Source organism: Mesocricetus auratus, unplaced genomic scaffold, assembly GCF_017639785.1.
Source record: "Mesocricetus auratus isolate SY011 unplaced genomic scaffold, BCM_Maur_2.0 Super-Scaffold_100045, whole genome shotgun sequence".
Taxonomy (NCBI): Eukaryota; Metazoa; Chordata; class Mammalia; order Rodentia; family Cricetidae; genus Mesocricetus; species Mesocricetus auratus.
The window spans coordinates 8838529-8857706 of record NW_024429222.1 but is presented as its reverse complement, the minus strand read 5'-3'; the positions used below and the strand labels follow the sequence as shown (position 1 = coordinate 8857706).

The 19178-nt window shown below is 40.4% G+C and overlaps 1 protein-coding gene across 1 annotated transcript in view; it reads left to right on the top strand.

Moving 5' to 3' along the window:
• LOC121135945 (carboxylesterase 1E-like) overlaps positions 1-13199 on the top strand; it is a 43828-nt gene extending 30629 nt beyond the window's left edge. Inside the window, exons 12-14 of the mRNA XM_040735351.1 lie at positions 11527-11658; positions 12548-12620; positions 12834-13199. Of these exons, the coding sequence (XP_040591285.1) occupies positions 11527-11658; positions 12548-12620; positions 12834-13011 (383 nt within the window). The 3' untranslated portion in view covers positions 13012-13199. The remainder of the gene's footprint in view (positions 1-11526; positions 11659-12547; positions 12621-12833) is intronic.
• The last annotated feature ends 5979 nt before the right edge of the window (positions 13200-19178 follow it).

The window sequence follows — 19178 nt, the reverse complement described above, 5'->3', positions numbered from 1 at the left end:
GTATATTGCTGCACGTCTGACTTTCCTATTTGGCTTCCTTTGTTTTTTTTTTTGCCAAATGGTTCAGGCAAAAACTTCCAACACTATGCTGAATCAAAGCAGTATGCAAGGCAATTTTTAATCTTATTCCAAGGTTTAGAGGAAAATAGTTTCCCTGTTTTGACAATATTAGTTGTGATTCTCAAGGGAAATCATCACATTTCTTGAATGAAAAGTTTAATCACTAACTATTGTCCTCCAGATTGTCTGTTTCTTCGTAGTTCAGCTTTGGTAGAATTAATTGAACTAATAGTTCATCACCTTCTTCCAGGCGGTTCAATCTGTGTTCATACAGTTGTTTGTAATAACCTCTTATGAGCCTTTCAGTTACTGTGGCTTCTAGTGTGAGATCTTTTATTTATGATTTTATCTATTTTATTCTGTATTGATTTTTTGCCTGGTGGATCTAGCTAAATCTTGCTGATAATTTTTATCCTTAAATATCTTTTATACCTTTATACTTTCACAAATCTCTCTCTCTCTCTCTCTCTCTCTCTCTCTCTCTCTCTCTCTCTCTCTCTCTCTCTCTGCTCACTGCCACCTTTCTCTCTTGCTATTTAACTCAGTTCCTAACCAGTCTTGGTGAGATCTCTTCCACTGGGCTGTGTTCCAGCTCTCCCAGGTTTCTCTTCATTTGCTCTCTTCTCTAGCTTTAGGCCTGGTTTGTTCTCCACATACTTTATGTCGTTTATATCAGAAATCAGATCATTTATCAAGGACAGTTTATTTTAGCCACAGAGTATTTGTTTTAGTTTTGTTGTTAGCACTATTTTTGTCTTTTAAATTTAGGACTTGGAATCCACTTGCCACATGTATGATCACTACAGCTCTAGAGTGTCCTAAATTCCATTTATGTCTTTGACGTTAGTGTTAGCAGGTCTCTAGTTGTTTATTAGTATCTCTTTACTTCACCTTGAAAACTCCTCTAATTTCTGTAAGACATGTCTTCTCATGCTCAATTCCATATGTTTTTATTTGTTTGTTTCTCTTATTTCTGAATGTCAGCATTGTACCTTGTGGTTTTCCTGAGACTTGAAAGACAGACTATATCCTGCTTGCGTATATTTAAATTGCAATAAATTATACCACAGAGATGCTACTATACCCATGATCATTGCCATGCTATTCACAATGGTGAAGAAGTAGAAACAGCCTAGAAGTTCACAGATAGATGAATGGGGTGAATAAGCTGTGCTATATACAAAGTGGAAATTTGTAAGGAAAATAGTTATGATATTTGCAAGAAAGGGAATAGAACTGAAAGTCATCCTGCTTAAGTAAAATAAACTTGACTTGAGACAATATACATGATGTGTATCCCCTCATCTGAGGAGTCTAGACTTAAATTTGAATGTATATGGGCATGGAGGAGAGAGACTAGAATAAAACAATGAGACAAGAGGAGATCTTCAGGGAGAGGATAGAGGAAAAAGGACAATGTCACACATATGTCCTAAAAATGATGAGTAGGGGGTCAAGACTGGGCTGGTGAAACCCACAAAAACTGCAGACCTGAACAAGGGGGAGCTCTTGGACCCCTGACTGATAGCTTGGTGGCCAGCATGGGACTGATCCAGAACCCCTGAACATGGTTGTCAGCAAGGAGGCCTGGCCAATATAAGGGGCCTTGAATAGTAGATCCGTATTTGTCCCTGGCACACAAAAGGACTTTGGGTGCCCCTCCAACAATGAGGTATGCTCTCTTATCTTGAACTTTTGGGGAAGGGCCTAGGCCTAAACTATAAAGGGAAGCTTTTTCTTTGAGAGGAGCCTTCCCTCCATCCTGGTTCTGGAGCCGCATCAGTCCCAAATAAACACACAGGAGGCTATATTAATTAGGAAGCTGTTGGCCTTGCTTGTTTCTTACTGGCTAGCTCTGACTTAATTGTTAATCTAAGTATGTTTCTTACCGGACAATAGTTCCGTGCTTCCTACCCCATGGGGTTACATCTTGACTCTCCTCTTGTTTCTCCTACCCAGAGTCCTCCTGGACTCCTAGTCCCACCTATCTAGATTCCCTACTGGCCAGACAGTGCTTTATTGGCAAATGCGCAGGACTTCCCCAACATCTCCTCTTTTCTGTTTAAACAAAAAGAAAGGTCTTAACTTTAGCATAGTTACATTATATATAACAGAACAGTTATCAAGAACACAGTTACAACATTTTGTCTGTTAACATTTAGCAAGATTTAAAGAAAATATCATCCATCCCATCCTTGTGAGTCCAAAGTTCTATATGTAGCCTATCTTTTATCATAACTAAGGAAAACTGTAACTATCTGTCTTCAACTCCATCAAAGACCACAGAAGGATAATATATAAACACTAGGATTGACAGAAACATCTTGCTACCTGGACAGTCACCCGAAGTTCCTCTGTAATGTTGGGGCATCCATCTTCAGCCCATTGGCCACAATGCATCTGGAACACTTCTTAGCAAAGCAGGAAATTTCAAACTGTCCATCTGTGCTGGCAGTCTGTTAGTCACTTTTTTGTGTCCTGCAGAAAGTCTCTTAGACTTTCATGAAGCAGGAACCCTGAAGGAATATTTGAGTTCAGCAGTCACTTTCCTGTGGGTCCTGCGTATCCAGATTATACAGCAACAGTCAAGCAGTACAGGCAAGCGCAGTTTCTTGCCCAAATTGGCTAATCTTGCCATGTTGAAAACAAACTCCATAACAAGTTTCTTTGATGCCCATCTTCCTCTCAGATGTAATTAGTGCTGCCAGGATCACACATTTCTCATTGTCAAGAAAAACCCTAAACCATTTTAAATGCCATTATCTGAAGGTCTTTGAGAGGTTAGAAGACTGTCTATCTATCTCAAATATATTTTTGTATATCTAGAAAACCTAACTTACCTAACTATAAATTCTATTATAAGTAACTATCTATAGTCTGTATTCAATTATGCATTATGTTTTTTATCATTTTTTATTTTAATTTTAAATAGCTTGTTTTACATGTCAATCCCAGTTCCCTCTCCCTCTCCTGCTCCCGCACTCCCCTTCCCCCCCACGCTCCCACCCTATTGCCAAATCCTTCCACATAGGGGATATCTAGAGTCTGTCATTTTAATCTGGGTAGGGTCCAGGCACTCCCCTAAGAGTCCAGGCTGAGAGAGCATCCCTCTTTGTGCTATAGGCACACGAAGACTGTTTGTATACCAGGGATAGACACTGATCCACAGCTCAGGGCCCCATAGGTTGCCCAGACCTTCTCGCTGACACTCACATTTGGGGGGGTCCATATAAGTCCCATGCTGGCCTCCCCACTGTCGGTCTGGGGTCCAAGAGCTCTCCCTTGTTCAGATCAGCTGTCTCTGCTGGTTTTGCCAGCCCATTCTTTGCCAATTTGCTCATCACTCCTCTCTATGTCACTGGGTTCCTTGGGTTCAGTTCAGTGATTGTGTGTTTGCCTCTGCTTCCATTAATCACTAGATGAAGGTTCCCGGATGGTTATAGACATCAAGTTCATTATCAGGAATGGGCATTCGAGGTGGTCTCTCCACTATTGCTTAGCTTGCCAATTGGTGTTATCCCTTTAGATCACTAGAGGTCACTCTGATGCCTGATCTGTCTTCTAACCTATGATTCCCTCTTCCCCCTATTCTACCCCCACCCACTCAACTTCCTGTTCACCCATGACCTACTCTCTCTTCCTCTTCTCGCCCTCTCTTCTTCCCAGCTCCCACGCCCCCCCACCCCTCGCCGTGTTCCCCATCCATTCAGAGGATCTTGTCTCAATCCTCTTCTCTTGGGTACTATGCATATATGCATATCTTTTAGGTTCTTTCCTGTTTCCCAGACTCTCTATCAGTGGAAGTGCAGACTGGCATTATCCTGATCCATGTCTAAAATCCATATATGAGTGAGTACATACCATGTTTGTCTTTTTGCGACTGGGTTACCTCACTCAGGATGGTTTCTTCCAGTGCTATCCATTTACCTGCGAATTTCAAGATTCGATTGCTTTTTTTCTGCTGAGTAATACTCCATTGTGTAAATGTACCACATTTTCTCTATCCACTCTTCAGTTGAGGGGCATCTAGGTTGCTTCCAGGTCCTGGCTATTACAAATAATGCTGCTATGAACATAGTGGAGCAGATGCCCTTGTTGTATGAATTTGCCTCATTTGGATATATGCCTAAGAGTGGAATTGCTGGGTCTTGTGGTAGATTAATTCCCATTTTCCTGAGGAATCTCCATACTGACTTCCAAAGAGGCTGTACGAGTCGGCACTCCCACCAGCAGTGGAGGAGTGTTCCCCTCTCTCTATATCCTCTGCAGCATAAATTGTCTTCGGTGTTTTTGATTTTAGCCATTCTGACAGGAGTAAGATGGTGTCTCAGAGTTGTTTTGATTTGCATTTCCCTGATGGCTAAGGATGTTGAGCACTTTCTTAAATGTCTCTTAGCCATTTTAGCCTCCTCTACTGAGAATTCTCTATTTAGCTCTGTACCCCACCTTTTAATTGGATCCTTTGGTGTTTTGGAGACTTGTTTCTTGAGTTCTTTGTAAATTTTGGAGATTAGCCCTCTGTCAGATGTAGGGTTAGTGAATATCTTTTCCCATTCTGTGGACTGCCTTTTTGTCTTGTTGACTGTGTCCTTTGCCTTACAGAAGCTTTTTAGTTTCAGAAGGTCCCATTTGTTAATTGTCGATCTCAGTGCCTGTGCCACTGGTGTTATGTTTAGGAAGTGGTCTCCTGTACCAACTCGTTGAAGAGTATCTCCCACTTTCTCTTCTAAAAGTTTCAGTGTGGCTGGATTTATGTTGAGATCTTTGATCCATTTGGACTTAAGTTTTGTACAAGGCGATAAACATGGATCTATCTGCAGTCTTCTGCATACCAGTACCCAGTTATGCCAGCACCATTTGTTGAAGATGCTTTTTTCTTTTCATTGTACACTTTTAGCTTCTTTGTCAAAAATCAAGTGTTCATACGTGTGTGGGTTAAAATTAGAGCTTTCGATTCGGTTCCATTGGTCTACCTGCCTATTTTAGTGCCAATACCAAGCTGTTTTCAGGACTATAGCTCTATAATAGAGCTTGAAGTCAGGTATGGTGATGCCTCCTGAAGTTCCTTTATTGTATAGGGATGTTTTAGCTATGCTGGGCCTTTTATTTTTCCATATAAAGTTGAGTAATGTTCTTTCCAGGTCCTTGAAGAATTGTGATGGAATTTTGATAGGGATTGCATTGAATCTGTAGACTGCTTTTGGCAAGATTGCCATTTTTATTATGTTGATCCTACCAATCCAAGAGCATGGGAGATTTTTCCATTTTCTGGTATCTTCTTTGATTTCTTTCTTTAAAGACACAAAGTTCTTGATATACAGGTGTTTCACTTCCTTGGTTAACATTATCCCCAGATATTTGATGCTGTTTTTCGCTATTGTAAAGGGTGATGTTTCTCTGATTTCTTTCTCAGTCACTTCATCATCTGTATATAATAGGGCCACTGATTTTTTTGAGTTTACCTTGTATCCTGCCACATTGCTGAAGGTGTTTATCAGCTCTAGGAGTAACCTTGCGGAGTTTTGTGGGTCACTTATATAAACTATCATATCATCTGCAAATAGTGAAAGTTTGACTTCTTCTTTTCCTATGTGTATCCCCTTTATCTCCTTTTGTTGTCTTATTGCTGTAACTAGAACTTCAAGTACAATATTGAAGAGATATGGAGAGAGTGGACAGCCTTGTCTTGTTCCTGATTTTAGAGGAATTGCATTGAGTTTCTCTCCATTTAGTTTGATGTTAGCTGTTGGTTTACTGTATATTGCTTTTATTATATTCAGGTATGCTCCTGTTATCCCTCATCTCTCTAGGACCTTTATCATGAAGGGGTGCTGGATTTTGTCAAAGGCTTTTTCAGCATCTAGTGAGATGATCATGTGGTTTTTGTTTCGCAGATTGTTAATATGGTGGATTACATTGATAGATTTTCTAATGTTGAACCATCCCTGCATTCCTGGGATGAAGCCTACTTGATCATGGTGAATGATTTTTCTGATGTGTTCTTGAATCCGGTTTGTTCTTGAATCCGGTTTGAGTATTTTATTGAATATTTTTGCATCAATGTTCATGAGGGAAATTGGTCTATAGTTCTCTTTCTTAGTTGTGTCTTTATGTGGCTTGGGTATCAAGATAATTGGAGCCTCGTAGAAAGAGTTTGGCACTGAGCCTCCTGCTTCTATTGTGTGGAATACTTTGAGGAGTATTGGAATTAGCTCTTCTTTGAATTTCTGGTAGAATTCTGCACTGAAGCCATCTGGGCCTGGGCTTTTTTTTTGTTTGGGAGTCTTTTGATGACTGCTTCTATTTCGTTTAGGGGTTATAGGTCTGTTTAGATTGTTTATCTGTTCTTGATTTAGTTTTGGCAAGTGATATCTATCCAGGAAATTGTCCATTTTCTTTAAATTTTCAAATTTTGTGGAGTACAGATTTTCAAAGTATGCCCTGATGATTCTCTGGATTTCTTCAGAGTCTGTTGTTATGTCCCCTTTTTCATCCCTGATTTTGTTAATTAGCATGCTCTCCCTCTGTCTGTTGGTTAGTTTGGACAGAGGTTTATCTATTTTGTTGATTTTCTCAAAGAACCAACTCTTTGTTTCATTGATTCTTCTTAGTGTTTCTCTGGTTTCTACTTGATTGATTTCAGTCCTCAATTTGATTATTTCCTGGCGTCTGGTCCTCCTGGGGGGAGTTTGCTTCTTTTTGTTCTAGAACATTCAGCTGTGCTATTAATTCTCTAGTATGACTGTTCTCCAGTTTTTTCATGTGGGCACTTAGTGCTATAAATTTTCCTCTCAGCACTGCTTTCAAAGTGTCCCATAAGTTTGTGTATGTTGTGTCTTCATTCTCATTGAAATCGAGGAAGTCTTTAATATCTTTTTTTATTTGTTCCTTTACCCAGGGATGGTGCAATTGTGCATTGCTCAATCTCCGTGAGTTTGTAGGGTTTCTGTGATTTGTGTTATTGTTGAATTCTAATGTTAATGCATGGTGGTCTGATGAGATGCAGGGGGTTATTCCAATTTTTTTGTATCTGTGGAGATTTGCTATGTTTCCTATTATGTGGTCAATTTTAGAGAAGGTTCCATGTGGTGCCGAGAAGAATGTATAACCCTTTGTATTTGGGTGGAATGTTCTATAGATGTCTGTTAAACCCAGTTGGGTCATAACTTCTATTAGTTCTTTTGTTTCTTTGTTAAGTTTCTGTCCGGAGGTCCTGTCTAGCGGTGAGAGCGGAGTGTTGAAGTCTCCTACTATTAGTGTGTGAGATTTTATGTGCATTTTGAGCTTTAGTAATGTTTCTTTCACGAATGTAGGTGCCTTTGTATTTGGGGTGTAGATGTTTAAAATTGAGACTTCGTCTTGATGTATTTTTTCTTTGATGAATATTAAGTGTCCTTCATCTCTTTTGATTGATTTTAATTTGAAGTCTAATTTGTTAGATATTAGGATTGCTACACCCGCTTGTTTCTTGGGACCGTTTGGTTGGAAGATCTTTTCCCAACCCTTTACTCTGAGATAACGTCTGTCTTTGATGTTGAGATGTGTTTCTTGTATGCAGCAGAAGGAAGGGTTCTGTCTTCATATCCATTCTGCTAGTCTGTGTCTTTTTATAGGCAAGTTGAGGCCGTTGACATTGAGGGATATTAATGACCATTGATTGGTGATCCTTGTTTGTGTTTGATTTATTGTTAGTGAAGTTATTTTGTGTAGTTTCTCCTCCCTTTTTCTTTTGGTGTTTTGTAAAGTGTGTGTTTGCCTGTGTGTTTGTGAATGTAGTTATCTTCCTTGGTTCTAGGTTTTCCTTCTAGCATTTTCTGTAGAGCTGGATTCATGGATACGTATTGTTTAAATCTGGCTTTGTCATGGAATATTTTGTTTTCTCCATCTATGGTAATTGAGAGCTTTGCTGGATATAGTAGTCTGGGCTGGCATCCTTGTTCCCTTAGCATTTGTAGGACATCTGTCCAGGATCTTCTGGCTTTCATCGTTTCCATTGGGAAGTCAGGTGTAATTCGGATAGGTCTGCCTTTGTATGTTACTTGGCCTTTTTTAGCTGCTCTTAATATTTTCTCTTTACTCTGTAGGTTTGATGTTTTGATTATTCTATGGCGAGGTGACTTCTTTTTCTGGTCCAGCCTATTTGGTGTTCTGTAAGATTCTTGTACTTTCATAGGCATCTCTTTCTTTAGGTTAGGGAAGTTTTCTTCTATGATTTTGTTGAATATGTTTTCTGTACTTTTAAGTTGAATTTCTTCACCTTCTTCTATACCTATTATCATCAGGTTTGGCTTCTTCACGGTGTCCCATATTTCCTGGATATTTTGTGTTAAGGATTTGTTGGTTTTGAGATTTTCTTTTGTTGACGACTCTGTATCCTCTAATGAGTCTTCAACACCTGAGATTCTCTCTTCTATCTCTTGTATTCCATTGGTGATACTTGCATCTGTAGTTCCTGATCGTTTACCCAGCTTTTCTATTTCCAGCATCCCTTCATTCTGTGTTTTCTTTATCGTTTGTATTTCAGCTTTCAATCCTTGAACTGTTTGAGTTGTTTTCTTAACTTTTTTGGTTGTTGTTTCTTGGTGCTCTTTAGATTCTTTGAGAGATTTGTTTATTTCTTGAAATTTTTCCCCCATTTCATGGATTTTTTTGTTCGTTTTTTCTTCTATTTCTTTAAGGGATTTCCTCGTTTCTTCTTTGAGGGTCTCCATCATCTTTATGAAATAATTTTTAAGGTCTGTCTCCTCTTCTTCGTCTATGTAGTGCTTTTCGGGTCTTGCTGGTGTTGGATCCCTGGATTCTGGTGGGGACATATTGGTGTTTCTATTGCTGAGTGATCTCTTATTCTGTCTTCTTCCCATCTCTTCTTTCAGTGGGTGCTGGTGGGGTCTTTCCGTCTCCACTGGTCTCCTTCCTTCCTGCAGCTGAAGCTGGGGATGCTGACACGGAGTTTGGATCCTGGTAGGGCTGATGTCTTTCCTAAAGCTGGTCTCACTGGGGTTGGGGTCTTGGAATTGTTGACTTCTTTGCTGTGTGGGCAGGTCTCCTCAAGCTGTACTCACTGGGGTTGGGATCTTGGAAGGGCTGATGTCTTTCCTGAAGCTGGACTCGCTGGGGTTGGGGTCTTGGAAGGGCTGATGTCGTTCCTGAAGCTGGACTCGCTGGGGTTGGGGTCTTGGAAGGGCTGATGTCGTTCCTGTGTGGGCGGGTCTTCTGGATGCCAGGAGAGGCCCAGAAGATCAAGGGGATAGGAGATGGGCAGGCGATCCCGGCTGGAGACCCCATCTCACCTGAAGCTGGACTCGCTTGGCTTGGGGTCTTGGAGGGGCTGATGTCTTTCCTGTGTGGGCGGGTCTTCTGGATGCCAGCTGCATTATGTTTTAAAAGATCAATATAAGCACAATACTTAATCAAGAGGAGAAATATACACATCACAAAATTGACCTTGAATTTGTATCAATAAATGAAAAACCATACCCATACCATAATTCCCCTTTTTACCATTAAAAAAGAGATCGGCTGTTATCATTAGCCAATTATAAACAACCCCATTTAAATGAAAACAAAGATTTATAAACAAGATGGGAATTAGGACGTCGCTCATTCCAAACTGCTTCATGCTGGAAGGGGGCGCTCTTCATACCATGGGGATCATGACAAAATCAGAAACCTGTATAAGTCCTTATTTTCAGGGTCTGTAAAGCTGGATTATCTTAGCAGTTTCAGTTGTTGGAACACCTGGTCCATTGCTTACGGGGATCTTGGTTCGTCTAACCACAGAAGCCTGGAAGGAATCCTCAGCCTTGCATTTTCTGTAGAAACATAAATAAAAACTCCTTTTCTGAGTAACATATTTTTACACTTAAATTTTGAAGTCAAGGCACTTTCAAAAGATAGAAGTTGGATTAATTCAGCAGCATTTATAATCAAGTGTACTTTAGCAGCTGTTCTTTCCTGAGCAATCAAATAACTAAAAAACACAATAGCATACAGTGTCCAGACTCTCTGTGTATTTTCCATCTTTGCGTGGCTTATTATTTATCTATTATTACTTTATTTTACTTTTATTTATTTTTCTCTGAGACAGGGTTTCTCTTTGGAAATCTGCCTGCCTCTGCCTCTGCCTCTGGAGTAAATCCTACCGGCATGTGCCACCACAATGCCGGCTTTTTTATTTATTTACCACTTTGTCGTTTCATTTTCTCTCTCAATCTCACGTATATTTTTAAACACACTGTAAACCTTTAGAGGTTTTTCTTCATTAAAGTCTGACTTTACTGTAAACCTTTATGTTTTTCTGGCAACGTGACTTATCTGTAAAACTGCAGCTCTTTTAAACTGCCATTTCCAAGATGGTGGGCGTAGGCGTGACTTCAGCTGCAGGCTCAGTCCATGCTGACCTCCAGCAAAAGCGGCCACTTCCAGCTGTATGTACACACCTTTCAATCATTAGCAGAGTCTCTTAAAACAACCTTGTTGGCTGTTTTTTTTTTGTTTTTTGTTTTTTTTTTAATGCCGAGTCAGGAAGACTCCGGTAAGCTAGCCGCGTGAATCTCTGCTTGTCGCTAGCAAAACACCTGAGAAAAATGCTGCTATCAAAAATCTGTGCTTCTCTCCCTTCTTCTGTTTCTAAAATTCCTTTAAAGCTTTTGTCATTCTACGTGGAAATGGCAGACTCTGGATATCCCCATGGAGGGCCTCACCCTCCCTGGGGAATGGAGTGGTGAGATTGGGTAGGGGGTTAGCAGTGGTAGGTGGGGGGGGCAGGGGAAGATAGGAGGGGAGGGAGATGGGATTGACAGGTGAAGCAAGCTTATTGCTAATTCAAATTTAAAAAATTAGAATAAGTGCTTATGGGGAGAGATTTTATATATCCTTAAAGCTAACCACTCCCATGCGGGTGTGTTTGTGGGTACTTAGAACGTACAGAAGTAAATAGAGCTAGGGGGAGGAGACCCATTCTCTTAGGAAAGGCACAAACAAGTGGGTGGAATGGACATGAAGGGCAGTGGGGTAAAAAAAACTAATAAAACAAAATATGTATGAAATATCTCAATGAAACCCATAATTATATGCTAATTTGAAACATTAATTAAAAACATAAATAACACTTTCAGGCAAGCACTTCTATTTTCTTCACACTCCTATAAATGAGTGAGCAAAACGTGAGGAAATACTCAACCCCAGACTGAATAGAAGATGCTGAGTAGTTTGTAGCTCTTCTTGGAAATGAATGTGCACCAGAGCATTACAGTGAACATCTATGTGTTCTTTGGGTGGATGGTGCATCTTATTCATGAATGCCTGACTCAGGTACCATCTCTACTTCCTTTCTGAACAGCCCAAATACATCCAGGTGATGAACTGAAAGAGTTAATATGCTTTGCTGATGACCAGGGGTTCCTTCACAGGTAGAGATATTTTACCTTCCAAGTACATGCCTGATAATATGAACTCTCTTCCCAGATGCTGGTGCCCCCACCTACATGTATGAATTTCAATACCGCCCAAGCTTCTCATCAGAAATGAAACCAAAGACGGTGATTGGAGACCATGGAGATGAAGTCTACTCTGTTTTCGGTGCCCCAGTTTTAAATGGTAATGGTGCTTTGTTGCCTGGGAGCTTAATATTTATTTCCTCTACTCAGGGTAACAGGAATAAGCTAGCCTGACAGATGCCCAGCCTTTCTCCTGCTCACACTAGGAAAGGTATATGCTCATGGGCAGCCAACAATGCTTTCCATCATGATGCTTACCACTAATATAACTAAGAGAAATGTATCACCCAAGTTCCCCCGCCTGAAGACAAGAATTGCACTGCTTGACATATCAGAACATGAGTTAAGAAGAGTCAAGCTGTTGCTGTCTGTTAACCAGATGTAATTTGCATCCATCTGTCTGTATACGTATCTGTTTATCTACAAGTTGTACTTTCACTTATTTTATAGCTAAGAGTATATTCTAAAAACCCTTTGATGAACATCTTTAATACCTTAACTCTCAGCAGGTCATGTTTATTGGCCCATTTCAATGGCTGCTGATAACACACTGAGCATTTCCCAACTAGGTATGTTTTATGCTACATGCAATTCTAATATGTTTTCAAACAGTGAATATATGGTTTTGAAGAGGAGCTTGAGAAAAGACACATGTACCAAAAATACCTTCCTATAAGGACATCACTGAACTGCAGCATCCGTTGCAGAGTAGGGAAGAACTGGATGCTGGGTATGGAAAACAAAGTCAGACAGCTAGGAATGAACTGCATGACTTGCTGAGTCCTGGATCATTCATTCTCAAACTAAAAGTGCCCATCAGCTAGCTTGAATTTCTTACAATGAATAATTACATACAGTAATTTTTTTAGTTAGAACCCATATACTGCATTCATAACAAGCTATCTCTTGCTCATTAAATGCATATTAAGTTGATACATATACCATATATTATATAATATTATAGATATATATATTCTTATTTCTCACAGATGGTGTCTCAGCAGAGGAGGTCAACCTCAGCAAGATGGTGATGAATTTCTGGGCCAACTTTGCTAGGAATGGGTGAGAATAGTACAAAGACATTGCCAAGGCATTGGGCAAGGTGGGACCATGGGGAAGGAGTGGATTTTCGCTATATGTGTTGCTCTGAAAAACGTGTGCTCCAATTATTGTGCAAGAGCCTTTGGCAGAGATAAACTAGGAATCACTATAAGTGTCATATGAATGTGGGACCACATAGCAACTTTAAGAAATTATGTTTGATTCTGTCCTCAGGAACCCCAATGGGAAGGGGCTGCCCTATTGGCCAAAGTATGACCAGAAGGAAGGTTATCTGCATATTAATGTCACCATCCAGCAAGCCCAGAGACTGAAAGATAAGGAAGTGGCTTTCTGGACTAAGCTCAGGGCCAAGAAGCCACCACAGACAGTGCACACACTGAGCTATGAATAGGAAGCTCTTCCAGCCTCGGGAGACCACCAAAGTCAAGATGAAGCTACCCCATAGAAGATGTTTCATGGCCAAAGATGAGTCCTTCAGAAGACTGGAGAATTTTGTTATGGGAATGGGCAGGGGACAGAGAGGGTCATGGCTGTACCTGTGGCCTCAATTTGGAGAATAAATGTTCATTTTAAGATCAACTCAGTGTCTGTATCTCCACCTACCTTAGACTGAGAAAGACAAATAGAGATTATCATAGGAAGTGCCTTCATGTAGGCAAGTGCTTACCTCCAAATTTGGGAGGAGATATTTTTCAAGAAGAATATAATGTGAGCTTTGGCTTATCCTCCAACTCCAGCTGGGAGATATCACCAAACACAGGAGGAGGACACATGGGAGTTTACTAAAGTGTTAGAGGTGATGCGTGGCTAACATGAGAGTTTAAGCACACACCTAAGGAGGAGCTTGCTACCCCCACTCTCCTGGGTGTCTGTCAGGTGCTATGGAAAAACTGGAGGCAGGTTGTAAGACCTTGGAAGCCCATCTCCAGTTGGGTAGACATGTAGCCCTGATCAGACATGTACTTTGATGAATGCAGTCCTTCCATCACTGGAGAAAACACATCATTCTCTACTTCAGGGCCCTCATGAAAAACTACTAGGGCTTGAGAAAACAAGAAGAATCCATGTCCATCTTCGATACCCAGGGGAGAGTGGTAATAAACTGTCCTAGGTAGAGATCATAAGCAATCTCTATTGTTAAGGAAGACCAAAATCATTGAGAAATCCACATGTTTGATATTTAGGAACACACCTCACCCATGTTGAAGCCAGACTAACACTGTGTCAACCACTCTTGGGTGCTACCTCAAGTGATTAGATATTATGTATCAAATCAGGAGACCTCTGTGAAGAGCAGGTCTGAAGTTGAGGATTGAGAAAGACATGAAGGCAACTCTCCATTAACCAGCCTTCCCAGAAACATGCTAGAACAGTGACAACCCCTGGGAGGTGTAGAGGAGATGCCTCAAAGTCCAGTTTGCTCACTGCATTTCCTTCCTGTGTGTGTAGGATTGCTCTCAGGATCCTCTGTGGTGTCATAGTTGTCGTAATTTAGTTTGTGCTTGTCGTGGAAGGTCTTTGAGTCTCCATCAATTTTAAAGATAATTTGGCAAGCCTGCGTAGTAATTATTTGCTTCAGGACTTACATTATACCATGCTATGCTTTTTTTATTTTATTTATTCATTTTAATTATTCATTTTTGTTTCCAGAGTGTCTGTAACAAGGGTGCTATAATTTTGATGAGTTTGCCTTTGTAAGTAAGTGGACACTTTTCTTTTGTGAGATTTTAGTGATTTTTCCTATGTCCTGAAGTCTTTTAATCTTTTGAGATTATAATGTAATTATATCATTTCCCCATTTCCATTACTCCCTGCAACCCTCCCATAATATGCCTCCTTTCTGTCTTTCAAATGCATGCCCTGTGTTTTCATTTTTCTTACATACATATATGCATATGTGTATCCCTAAATGCATAAACACAACCTGCCCAGACTGTGTAATGTTACTCATATGATTTCATGGTTGACCATCATTTGGTCTGAATATCCAATTGTTGTGCTCTTCCCTGCAGAATACTATTCCCCTGCTCTCCAATTGGCTTGGATGCATCTTGATTTTAATAGTCTGGTTCCATTATGCAAATGGAATAAAGACTTTTAGAAGCAAACCACACCAGGCTTCCTGACTCCAGTAGAGAACATCCTCCTAATAGAAAATGGGTTTTTCTCTACCACAGTTCCAGGGCTGCTGGTCCTAATACATTGTAGAACTGGACGTGCGATTTTCTTTTATGTGTGGAATCTAGTTTCAGGTGTCTGTGCATGACTGCATGTGTATGTGCAGAGTGTGTGTTGTGGAGAACAAGAACAGTAGAGATGGGGCCATGATAAATAAGGAAGAGATCCTTAGAAAGATGAGATAATAGAGTGCTCTGTGGCCAGGATTGACCAAAGGCTTTCTCTTACTCCCTCATAATATGGAGAATTAACATAGCTCTTTGTACTGGCTGGTTTTGTGTGTCAAATTAATAAGTTTGAGTCATCAGTGAGGAAGGAACCTCAGTTAAAGAAATTCCTCCATGATATTCAGCTATAAGGCATTTTCTCAATTAGTGATCAATGGTTGAGGGCCCAGGCAATGGTGGGTGATGCCATCCCTGGGTTGTTTTTAATTATAGAAAAATCCAATAAATATTCTTCTATGACTTGTAGTCTATTGCTTCTAACATTCATAGATAAAGTTTCCCTATAAGAATATTTTCACAGTGTCAGAGTATTTCTTATCCATATTTCTTGTAATTACTAAAAAGTTGCAGCTGTGAGACCTGGTGAATACCAATTACCAACAATGTATATTTTAGCAACAATAATGGGGTAATCAGTATTCTGTTGAACCCTGTAGGCTGTGTTGAGAAAGACACAAAATATTGTTATGACAATACTGATGAAGTCCCTAATATGAATATATCCCCTAGAAAAACTGGGAAGGATTCAATTGAAGGACATTATTAAAAACATAAATCAGATGTGGCTATCCCTGTAATCTATCACTAAGAAGCTCAAGGCAGGAGGATCTTTTTCAGAATAGCTTCATGTAGACAAAACAGAGAAAAAGTATAGCATATCAAATCTTACCTGATACAGAGACATTGGAAGCTTGAGGAACAATGCAATTTTAAATCAGTGTTTCTGTGTTCTTCCATCTAGAGAGTTGTGTTTAAAAATTAATAAATGATGCTGGTACAGTTCCATATTGGAAAGGTGACCTTAAGGAATACTGTACAATATACATAAAACAAAATTTATAGAGGTTGGAGTTGTAATTCAATTCTAGTGTATATATCACATGTAAATGTCATGTACAATCTCTAACATCATTAACTCTCAAGAAGGTGTCCAACTTTAGGATTGAGGAGTAACTTAGTGATATGGTACCCTTCTCCGATGAGCAGAGGATTATATTCATAGATATATTTTTTTCTTTCTCTTTCTTTTTGTTGTCTTTTACAATTGAAACATTCTTTTTTATGATTTCAAAAAGTGCTATTGTTTTGCAGTTTTACAAAGTGTTTTATTCATACAAGTTAATGAATCACAATGTCCAACAGGGTAACTACTAAGTTCATCTTTCATTTTAAATGTGCTTGCTTAGATGACTGAGGCCTCTTTTGGACATCTGTTACAAAGTCGAGTCTTTCCTGCTCTAAGACACCATATGTGTTAATTACACTCCCCCACATTCTACCATTTTGACTTTTACCTATATAATTATTTGACTAAAGTAGCCAGGGCCTTACCTGGAGATGAAGAACTTTCTCTGTTTTGAACTTCGCCAGAGGGATTTTTGTTGTTGTTGTTGTTGTTTGTTTGTTTGTTTGTTTGTTTTTTAGTAAAAGACTCTGTTTCACTAAAACTAAAACTTGAGTCACACTGGTGAACCCACAACACACATGGATAGTACCATAACCCCAAAGGTCTGGATTGATGCTTTGACCTGGTCGCTCCCACCAGGCCACAAGACACTGGGATAGGTGTAAAGAAGGGAGACCAGGTAGACTGGATTCAGCCATTTCAGGTTTGGGACATCAAGGTCCAGTGGAGGATGAGGCAGCTTACGAGGGACCAACAGAAGGTGGTGTAAAGTGCGCAGAGTTCTCCAGAAGAGAGAAAGTTGTGTTATGTGTGCACCTGCCCCGACCTGCACCTGATCAAGGACTGTTTTATTGTCCTATTGAGAGGACTAAGACACAGGCAGTCATAGACTCTGCATATACAGAAGGCTCATTTGTACAGTGAAATATAGAAAACAGAATGACTATGACTGTCACATTAAAATGTACTGTCATTTGAAGGGTTATTACAGACAATTAGATATTTCTCACAGCCTGACTACATTTGACTTGGTTCTAATACTGAAGTATCTTGGTAAATGAAGGGCCTTCCTATGTTTCTCAGTTATAGGACACTCCTCCTTCTGATCCATGCATAGCCTGGTGTTTGTGGAGTAAACCTTTATATTTAAGTGGCACTTGGTATGTGCCTTTTTGTTTTCATCCTTGAACTGAGGTTTTCCCCTGAGAGGTGTAAGTGAGCAATCATTGGGTGATTTCCTCAGGGATCACATTACTTCCTGAAAATAAGAAGTCTTGGTAAATAACCTATGTCAGGTTCTTTTGCCTTTTCACCATTGCAAAGAGGGAAACATGGAATAATGTTAGGCATGAACTCTACCACAGCCTTATACAACTAGCCCATTGTTATCATAATTTCATTTTAAATAGAACATTCTCAACAAAGATTATACTATCTTATTCAATGGATCAAAATTTAGTAGTCACTTCACCTGCACTTCTCACTGTCCAGCAGGGGGCAGCACAACAATACGTAAAACACATTGTGACCTGCTCCTGGTCTGCAGTTGATGAATAACTGCAGAACTTTGACAGAATAGGAACTTTGGTAAAGATGTAAGTTAGAAACACACAGCTGATCTGAACAGGGGAGAGCTCTTGGACCCCAGACTGACAGCGGGGAGGTTAACATGGGACTGATCTGGACCCCCCCCAAATGTGAGTGTCAGTGAGAAGCCCTGGGACCTAAGGGGCCTTGAGCAGTGGAACAGTGTCTATCCCTGGAATACAAACAGTCATTGTGTGCCCATAGCACAAAGAGGGATGCTCTCTCAGCCTGGACTCTTCGGGGAATGCCTAGACCCTACCCGGAGTGAAATGACAGACTCTGGATATCCCCTATGTGGAAGGAATTGGCAATAGGGTGGGAGGCTGGGGGGGAAGGGGAGTGCGGGAGGAGGGGAGGGAGAGGGAACTGGGATTGACATGTAAAACAAGCTATTTCAAATTAAAATAAAAAATGATATAAAAAAAGAAACACACACACACTCACTCACATACACACACTCACACACACTCACACACACTCACTCACTCACACACACACTCACACACAGACACACACACACACACTCACACACACACACAAATAGCCTTTCCTCTGTAGCGTCTAGAAAAAGAAAGGGTATGACCTGAAAATTGATTCACAGATAAAATGGAAAGTGGGGGCAGTTTTTGTTTGTCTGTCTGTCTGTACTTTGTGGTGAAGTTTTGAAGAAACTCAGTGAAGACAGAGGAAGTGTGTCTTTCTCAGGTTTCCAGTCCCCACTACTTTTTTCTGCTAACCTTTAGAGTGTGATCTTTTGCTCAATTCTGTGACTTTACTTTCCCTCTCAGTCACTGGTCAGAGCCAAAGTCACAGCTTCCTCCATTGGCCCTGGGCAGATGTGGAGAGAGCCAGGTCACACTTGACCCTGCACCTGTGATGGGCCTTTCCGGGGGCAGCTGCTGCAGGGAGCCTGTCTTCATGATGAACTTCTTTTCCAGCAGCTGAGACAGAGCCACTCAGACACAGCCCCTCTGCCCTGATAAACCTGTGTTTAGTATGTGCCTGTTTCTTCCCCTGGGAAGGAAGGCTGGAGTGGAACCATGTCTTGGGATAAAGTGCTTGCCTAGCATACAAACCCCTTGATCCCAGAACTTCAAAATGTGGGGGCAGGGTGTTCACTGATGAACTAACTATTCACGTGGCCAGAATTATGGGCTGGGCTTCCGTGCTGTGCTGTGAATAGGAAGGACACTGGTCTCTGTATGGAAACATAGCCATGAGTATACAATGGAATTGATGGCCAGTTCAGTGGACAGCGTGCTTTCTGTTGATTACGATATTGACATACACGCAAGCACTTGAGATAGGACTGCATTTACAGACTGACAGCCAGAAAACACTTATTCCCTCCTTCTGTTCCTTCTTTTAAAACAAAGAACATCAATAATATCTTTATTCTTTGAGAATGTCTTACAATATATGTTTAACACTTTGGCTCTTTTCCTTCAAATTCTCCCTCATCATCCCTCCATCTTTCTACCCACCCAACTCTATTTTCTTTCTCTGTCTTAAAGAAAAAGATGGAGTCCATTTCCTCTTGGCCCGATACTCTTAGCCATGGGGCATGTACCGAAGCATGGTGGATATACCCAGGTACACTCTCTATTAGTTACTTTTCTGATGCTGTAATAAATACCACAAACAAGGAAACTTGTAGTA